This window comes from Parasteatoda tepidariorum, chromosome 6 (assembly GCF_982258835.1).
Source record: "Parasteatoda tepidariorum strain Cologne lab strain chromosome 6, Ptep-v5.0, whole genome shotgun sequence".
NCBI classification, from domain to species: domain Eukaryota; kingdom Metazoa; phylum Arthropoda; class Arachnida; order Araneae; family Theridiidae; genus Parasteatoda; species Parasteatoda tepidariorum.
In genome coordinates this window covers 27,017,854-27,027,186 of record NC_141760.1, presented here as the reverse complement: position 1 = coordinate 27,027,186, position 9,333 = coordinate 27,017,854, and the positions used below count along the sequence as shown (strand labels likewise).

The 9,333-nt window shown below is 29.8% G+C and overlaps 1 protein-coding gene across 1 annotated transcript; it reads left to right on the top strand.

The window, feature by feature from the left end:
- Window positions 1-555: 555 nt before the first annotated feature.
- LOC122271677 (degenerin unc-8-like) lies at window positions 556-1,470 on the top strand. Its single transcript, XM_043053758.3, has one exon. It carries the CDS (start codon window positions 556-558, stop codon window positions 1,468-1,470), a length of 915 nt encoding a protein of 304 aa, XP_042909692.3.
- Window positions 1,471-9,333: the final 7,863 nt, after the last annotated feature.

Genomic DNA, 9,333 nt, shown 5'->3' with positions numbered 1-9,333 from the left:
AGCAAGAACATAGATGAAATCGTTCCAAAGAAAATAAGTAGAAAATGTGCAAAAAACATAAAGATATATTCCGAACAAGGGCGCTTTCAATTGAATAAGCAAAATTGTACTTATAAGTTAACTTCTAGCTCTCGCGATCAGGACTCAAAAGATTCATCAATTCAAGCCTTATCAAAAATCAGAAAGGCAGACACAAAAGTTAGAAAATTAATTTGGTTGTTATTACTGTTGTTAGGAATCGGTGGGTGCGTTTATGACATTCAGAAATTTTTAAACGTTTATCTGACTTTTCCTATTGTCATTACAGTAGAAGATGAATACGAGTCGAAACTGAAATTTCCAGCCGTTACTGTCTGCAACTTGAATCGACAGAAAACTGTGTATGACAATTGTATAAACCTTGACATTATTGATCATTGTTTGGACTTAAATGATATGTTTGCATTTCTTCCTATTACTGAGCGACGAAACATTATTTCCTGCTCATATTTTCGAAATCAAACAGTTTTTAACTCTAAAAGAAAGGAATCAGTTTCTTTTGCTCGTTACATGAAAATGGATGATAAAAACCGAAGATTTGTTGGACATCAGAAAGCAGATCTAATCAAACATTGTGTTTTCAACATGCAGTTATGCTCTCTTGACGACTTTATTCATTTCCAAAGTTTGCAATATGGAAACTGTTTTATTTTTAACAAAAGTGATTTAGAGTCGACATCAATAGGGTACAAAAGTGGTTTGGAATTACTTTTGAATGTAGAGACAGAACAATATTCAATTACTACACCTAGCACGGCAATTGGTGTAAGAATATCGATTCACAATATTTCAGAAGCGCCGAATCCAGAAAAAGATGGAGTAAATATCAGTCCTGGTTACGAAACTTCAATTGCTTTGAAACAATATGATATCGAACGTCTACCATCGCCATTTAAAGATCACTGTCTCGATTACCAAATGTATAATTTCTATAGTAACGAAGCTGAATGTATCAAAATGTGTCTTCAAGGCCAAAGTTTGAAGAAGTGTGGTTGCGTTGATCCTTCTGTCATTTTTATTTCAGATTTAAAACACTGCGATTTTACAAACAAAACAGACGTATGTTGCTTAGATGGTGTACAAAACCAAATCTCTGGGAATGTTTCCATTTGTGATTGCCCTTTATCTTGTTATTCGACCTCATACCATAGAGAGATATCAATGGCTGCTTTGCCAAACAAATCACGTTTTTCTGTCAATGGAACTAGTTTATTAACGAATTTCAGGAAGAATTACGCCATTTTAAGAGTATTTTACAAAACTTTGTCTCACCGTACGTACAAGCAGTTACCCATGTTTCGTAGTCCTGAAATATTTAGCTGTTTAGGTGGTGCTATGTCACTTTGGCTAGGAATTTCATTATTTGCTTTTCTTGAAGTCGCGGATATTTTAATTGCCTTTTGTCGGTGTGCGTATCATGCCGTTTTTTAAATATTGCACAATCTTTAAAAATCGTACCTACAAACTAACACAATTCCGTCTGTTTATTTATTGGATGTCCTAAAACACACTGGTGGTTTTTTTAAAAAAAAAACTATAACAAGAAAAGAAGGGAGTTTAAAGAACAATTTTTGCCGGAAATTCATGTGAGAGAATATAATCATTTTTACAGAATTTTCGTTTTTCTGGTCTTAATTTAAAATTTTTTTGACAGGTGGTGCTATAGATATTTGCAACAGAAAATGTTTTAGTCGGAGAAAAATTACCGAAAATCAAGTAATACTATTTTTTCATCCATTTACCATTAGTATGTGATTTTTAATTGGTTTTCTTTGATTTATATGTAGAATGTCTGCAGCTTCATCTGTCAAAAAATTATGAACTAATAACATAAACTCTGGGAAGTTGCTATGCGAACTTCTTGTCCTGTTATACGAATTTATTCTTAGAGTTGTTGATTTCATATTCACCGTTTTCTTGTTAGAAATATTCTTGTTTCAATTATTAAGCAGCTATACTCCATTGCAAGATAATAAACGTCTTTGCGTATAATATTAAACTTGCGGTGTTTGTAAAGCATTGTCCAGTTTCAAAAGTTCTTAAAAAAAAGTTCTTTTCTCTAACTATTTCTTAATTATGCTTTATTTTAAGGTTTTACATAGATTTATCTCGTTATATGTTAATGAATTTTTAAAAAACTTATCTATTTAAGTGCAACTTATTAACATCTTTTTGCTTTACAACATTCAATGTTTATTATGCCTTGTTATGAAAATTTTTAACGTTTCTTTGCCAACTCTATTTGTAAACTATTGTCTAGGTCAGTGGTTCCCAAACTTTTTTGACCCATAGACCCCTTTTTATAGTCAAAACATGCCCACGGACCCCCTAGTGATAAACTGCTTATATGTACGGTGTAAAAATTACAAATTAAAGAAAAACTATTTAAGAACTATGTATTGAAATTATATCTTTCATTTGAAATAAAATAAAATAATTATTGACTTTAATGAACGTGATGATAATTTAAGAGTGTATTTATGTTCGGTTCAATGTTTGCGAGTACTAATTTCTAATTATTTATTTATTAATATTTTTTTGTGATGAGGTTCATTACGGCACTGAAGCTGAGAGAACAATATTCTCTTCCCAAGTTTTATTTATACAGAAAAAGTTTTGCAACAAACGCAGTTTTACGATTTTAGTTTTGATGAAATTTAATTTTTCATCTTGTAGTTTCAAATTAGTTTCGTTATGTTAGGCAAATGTACTGAAAGAACATTCGTTGCAGCTTGTTTTAACTCCAGAAAACCTCCGTATCTTCCTACCATTGCCGGAGCACCGTCAGTAGCTACAGAAATGATATTAGTCAAGGGTATAGCTTTTAATTCAGTCAATAGAGCTTCACCTTTCGTATCGCTTTCCAAACATTTAGCAAATAACAATTCTTGGTAAAATATTTATTCTTTTACAAATCTTACATAAGCTAAAAGTAAAAACTTCTTTTCCTGGATAAATGGACTCGTCAAACTGTATAGAAAATTCAGATATTTTTAAGTACTCACATAAAGAATTTTCTAAGCACTGGGATATTTTGTCTATCGTTCTTTGTACATTATTATTACTCCGTGGAATTCTTTTCACAATGTTAAAAGCTGGTTTGTGCAACCCGGTGAGTATTATCTCACTTACAGCTAGTAAAATAAGTTCTTCATTAGAGTGAGGCTTTCCTGACTTTGCAATAATGTAATAAATAGAAACATGCCATACTACGAGAAACATGCAATCCATCGTCACCTCGCATAGATGTTGTCCCTATAAGTTGTTGCAGTGACGGTGTTTTCAGATATTTTCCTTTGACTGTTTGAAAAATAGTTAAATCTTTATCTTTTTCGTCACTATGGATTTTTAACAATTGTTCGTTAAGCTTGGAATGTTTCATTGAATCACTTGTTACAGTTTTATTACATAGAAGACTATGAAATAAAAAAAGTTTTTATAATAAAATTAAACGAAATTCACAGAAAATCGCGGAGAAGTTAGTCCTATAATTTCAAACTACCGACATTAAGACAGTTTAAATGCTAAACTAATGATGATGCCGCTGCTGAGAAAACTGTCATTAAAGATCGAAAAATATCTTTGAAAATAAAATTAGTTTGTAATAGTTTTTAGTCTTATATTAACAATATATCTCTAGAAATTATATAATATTTAATGGGATACATTATATTAATGAAAACAAGATTCAGTGATGATTAAAAACAACAATAAACGTAAAATGATGCTGTTTTCCCAAATGTTTAAAGTTAAGATTGTAGAATTATTAATGTTTTTATAAGGTAAGACGAAATATTTTCTGATAGTGAAATAATCTTAAAATTGTAGAAGTGAATTATATTGACTGATTCTCGATTGTGAAAATTGGATACAAGAAGAAAAATTTCAAATTGAAAAGCAATAGCACTGACAAATTTCGGTCATTTATCTACTGAAGTTTCTGATAAGTGAAACAAATTACATTTAACCAAAATACTGCAATATAAGAAACAGTCATTTTTTAAAACAAAAATGAAACAGAATTCGAAAAAAATAAGCAACTATCTAATGAAAGCTGATTTTGAAGAACAAAACTCCTTTCAATTAAAAAAAACACCAAACAAGCCTATCTAGTTCGCGGCTCGACTTAATCCTTGAATACTTTTCAAAGAAATCACAAACTTATTTTAACAAAGACAAAGCACTTAACTTCATAAGAACTTGGTTCCTCAAATCAAGTTATCACTCCCTGTTACGAATTTTTAAAGAATCTCCTATTTACTTCTTTTCGCGAATTGGAAAAGCAAGTACAATTGGATGAAAAACTATTTGGATACTGTTTTTATTGATAGGAACCATTGGATGCATTTATGAAGCTGTCAGGATCGTAAATATTTATCTAACATATCCTATTGTTATAAATATAGACGAAGAACATGTTTCAAGTATTCCCTGCTATAACTGTATGCAATCTAAACCGAATGAGAAAAATATTTTCACATTGCATTAATAAAGATATAATATAAATTAATATGCATGGACATTCATTAGGTGCAGCTTTTATGGCAAAGCATTTTTAACTACAGTTTATGATTCATTAATAATTAATTATTTATAGACTATTTAAATATACAAGTTCTAACTAGGTGTGAAAAATGTAAATTAACTCATGTATCGAATTAAAAATGTTAAGGCAGGTAGAAAGGATCTAAGTAACCAGATTTTAAATAAGAATCCAGACACGGAAATGTAACGGTATAGCTGTAGTACTTAAAGTAGTATTAATCATAAATAAGTGAAACTTTCAAATTTGACTCTTGAATAAATAATTTATATACATTTTGCAATAGCTAACAATCAAACAGTTTACAAAAAAGTAACAAACAATTAAAATTTATTAATTGTTGCTTGACAAAATGACTACCAACAGCGATACGAGATTCACGGCTGCAGCGCATGGATTAGCTCACATTAGTAGAAAACTACAGGCATGCCACACACGCTTCCAGCAGTAACAGACAGTTGGGCAACCACATATTCTTCAAATCTGACAGAACAATTACATACGATGCTTTTCATTTAACTTAACAGAAGAAATCCAAGCAGATCAAATCTGGACAACGTGGGGACCACCTGTACAGCCGTATGCATGAAGTGCATATCGACAAACTCCTCAGCGGAGTAATAATGCATTTTGCTTGAAATCCGTACGAAAAGTAAAAAATCAGCAAATGAAGCTCTTTAGTATGCCGAGCATAACAGCTTGGCCATCTCAGAATTTTCAACACACATGCTTATTTAGCCCTCAGCCAGTCTTTACATTTTTAACAAATAGTTTTGACCCACCCTACATAATAAGAGCAGTTTAAAATGTCACCCTAACACGGTATTTTAGAAATCTAATCATAATTGTTTTCTAAATTTATTGTATTAAAGATTTGTATGTTTTAAATATTGGTATTCTGTTTCGAAAAAAAAATTATATTTAAGAATGAGTATTCAAAAGAGTTTTTAAATGTTAGATACGTACGCATATAGTTTTGAGTCTGGTGCAACAATGTTTCAAAATCGAAAATAGTCTTTATTCGGTACCTTATTTTATTACGTTACGTTATAACAAATCATTGAATTATTTTCCTATATATTTCTAATAGCATTTTTTAATCACTAGTCAATGACTTTTTTTAAAAAAAAATTTGATTGTGACTTTTGCTATTAAAATCAAAAATTTTGCACCAGTTTTTATAAGATTTTATTTTATTTGCTTATTTATTTGTGACAGCCAACTTTTAATGAAATAATCTTATTTTAAAATTTCAATAGATGCTGGATTTAAACTCATGACTTATATGCTTGTTTATTAAATGTAAATCTGGCAAAACGTAGTTGTCTTTTTAGAAGTCGAAATATTCTTAAACATTTAATAAATATTCATAATTACTTATATTTCGAAGAAAAAAACATGCATTGACTAAAATGTTTCATTTAAAAAATTAATAGTTTTCGAAAAAAAAATTAATACATGAGATTAAGTAATATTTAACTATTTGAAGTTTTATTTAAACATCACAAATTCACAACAGGAGGAGAAACTTCAATAATTTAAAAAGGAAAAAAATTCTTTAAATAAGTGTAATTAGTCATTATTTAAAACTAGTGTTTTGAAAATTTACGAGATTCCTTAAATTTACATTTTCTCAAATAAATTAAGCTATGAATACGCGTGATTATCTGACTATTGAATTGATTGTTATTTTTGAAAAAATGTATCATACATGACTTTTGGATCCATTATCTAAATTCAATGAAAGCAATTTGCTACACAGCATAAAACGCGAAAACTATATTTTATTGTCTGAAATTTCAAAAAGAATATTCTGTATAATCAAAGTGTTTTTTATATTTTTCATCTACTTCTTCTTCTTTTTCTTTTACGAAATGTTTTATTTTGTACAAATGACACGCAATAATATAGATAATGCAGATAGAAATTTCATTAAAGTAATTTTTTTTTAACTTTATTGATTTGAAATTGGATATTTCAAATTGAAAAACTCACAATGCATAAAGAGATAATTTAGTGTTTTTTATTTATTTATAATTATTCTATGTGATTTTTCTGATACTATAATGGGAATAATTGTCTGTGCTCAAACTATTTCAATTGTGTAGTAAAACTATTACAGAATCATGTAAAGTAAATTATTAAAAACTATTCATGTAGCAAAAGGCACAAATGATATTGTTTGCAAATGTGTGCTGTATTTTAGGTTTGTTGCTAGCTGCACCAACCATGCAAACTGAAGTTTGTAGTAATAATCATGATTTTAATATTACAATGAATTCTTGATATCTTTAAAGATATTTGATTTAAGATATTCTGAGCTATAAAAGTCTCCTTTCTGACAATTCTGCTATCCTCGACTTATATTTCATTCATTTTAAGAATAATTTCGCCACGAGTTCACGTGATTTCTCACGAAAGGGAACTCTTAAATATATGACGAAAATGTTTCCTCAACTCAGAATCTCGTAGTGCATGGTGGGTGATAGTTAACTAGAAGGACGAAACTAAAATAAAGACCAGACTATTGAAAATAAAGTGACGGATCAAGCCTACCAGCCGGTATGGTGGTCAAGGACTTGGCATCGAATCATGAGGTTCAAGGATTTGAATCACACTTCAGGCAAAGAATATATAATGTATGTCCACTTATATATTCTTTGCTTCGGGCATGGGTGTAATTTTTCTATCTGCCCTTCTGGTGATGTTTAGGCGACATTAATCCCCCGTATGGTGCCCACGGTAAAGTGACTAGAAGGCCTGTATGGTGACCACTGTAATTGGAAATAGAAAAATTAGATACATTAGTGAATTAATTTAATTTAAAGTTAATGAAAAAATGCCATTCTACTTAATAGTAAATATTAGATATTATATTTCCCGTAATTCTCCGAGAGCTTTGTGAATAATTTGTGAATTTTGTGAATTTATTTTAAAATACGAGTTATTTAAGTTAATAAGAATTGTGAAAAGAATTAATAACTGTGCAACGTAAACATGAGCCATTCGTATTTCTTTCAGTGTTAGTGATATATTTAAAAGTGGATAAAAATACCCTTTAAATAATTCAAAATCCGGAATTTATTGATTATTGTACAATAAACATATCTAGAAAGTCCTTAAAAGGTAAGTGGCTCATTCAAATAAGTAAGCAACAACTAATAACTAAAAAAACACGAGGCACCATTTAACCACATATTCTCAATACACATTTTTCCAGACTCTTCGAAATAAACACACTCTATGAAAAATACTTAAGTATCATAAATTTGATTTGAAAATAATATGCAGTATTGAAGTTCGTAATATTACGAACTAAGTATTTTAGGTTTTAAGATATGCAACTTCTTTGAAAATGAATGAACACCTTCACATTAATTTGAAAATATGCAATCTAATTCATTCTTCATGCAGTTCATAATCAGCACTAAAATTACCGATTTCTATAGCTTTTGTGAAGATGAATGATTTACTTTAAAAAAGAACTTTCGTAATCATATTAATTTGAAAGTATGTAATCAACTGTACTATAATTCTGTAACTATAATATGTTATAGAAAAGGAGCCAACGCCTTCGGAATAACATAAACACTAGTTGCTTTCCAACTTCATGAGCATAATGATATTGATGACAATTACTATATGACAATTACCTATGTTTAGTAACTCTGAAATGTCACTGCGGCTAGGTATTTTTTTTTTGAAGTTGTAGACATTTTGTTATCCCTACGTCGTCAAACATTTTAGTCTGCTGCTTTTATATAACTCGTCAGTCTTACAAGCTACGATCTATATTCCGAATATTGAGGGATCTTTCTATGCGTTCCGTTTTTAACTTTTATTTCGTTAGAAACTGTGCATTATTTGGATGCCAATTGCTGGTTAGATGCTTCATTATAATGATTAAAGCATAATGTACTATTGTGCTCCGTTTTAATCCGTAAACGCTCGCCAACTCCATGAATAGTTACTGAAAACACATTTCAAAGGTTTTTCACCTCACTACTGCCACGATTGCCTCTCCAATCATTTATGTAATATAAAAATTCTTTCAAGTCCTTTCGGTCAATTGTGCAGCATTCGTGAAGAAATGGACGCTAGCCATTCGAATCATTGCCCTGTACTGGACTCTGGACACTTACGGGGATAATACTGGAGAGATCTGCATAAGATGAACGATTAATAGAATTACAGTGGTTTCAGTTCTGCTACTGTTATCTCTGTTTCTTGTTATAAATATTTTGTTTGTTTTTCAATATACAGTTGTCTTTTAAACTGCCATTAAAAATATAAAAAAAAATATTTCAAAAGTGTGCCAGACAAACGTTGTTCACTTTTATCAGACAGTTTGCGGCAATTGTAATTTATACTCTGAAAAAATAAGTATGGTCAAAAGTACCAGAATATAGTAAATTTACCAATATTCTGATAATTTTATCAATACGCTCGATCAAAACGATCGCTGTAATTTTTAACGAAATACTTTTGTAAGGATTTTGATGTAATTAACGTTAAAATATTGTTTTATAACGTGTGGTAAATGTGGTATATTTTAGCAATTTTATCATACCTCAGAGCATGGTAAGAAAAAAAAGCTTATTCCATTAAATTTATTTTTCAGTTTTGTACTATTTACGAAATGTGCAGAAATAAGAAATGCAATTAATTTTGAAAGCCTAAGTTTTCAGTAAAACTATTACCATTTGAATATAAAAATTACCAAATGACTGGTTTGAAAGCCGAATATTTAG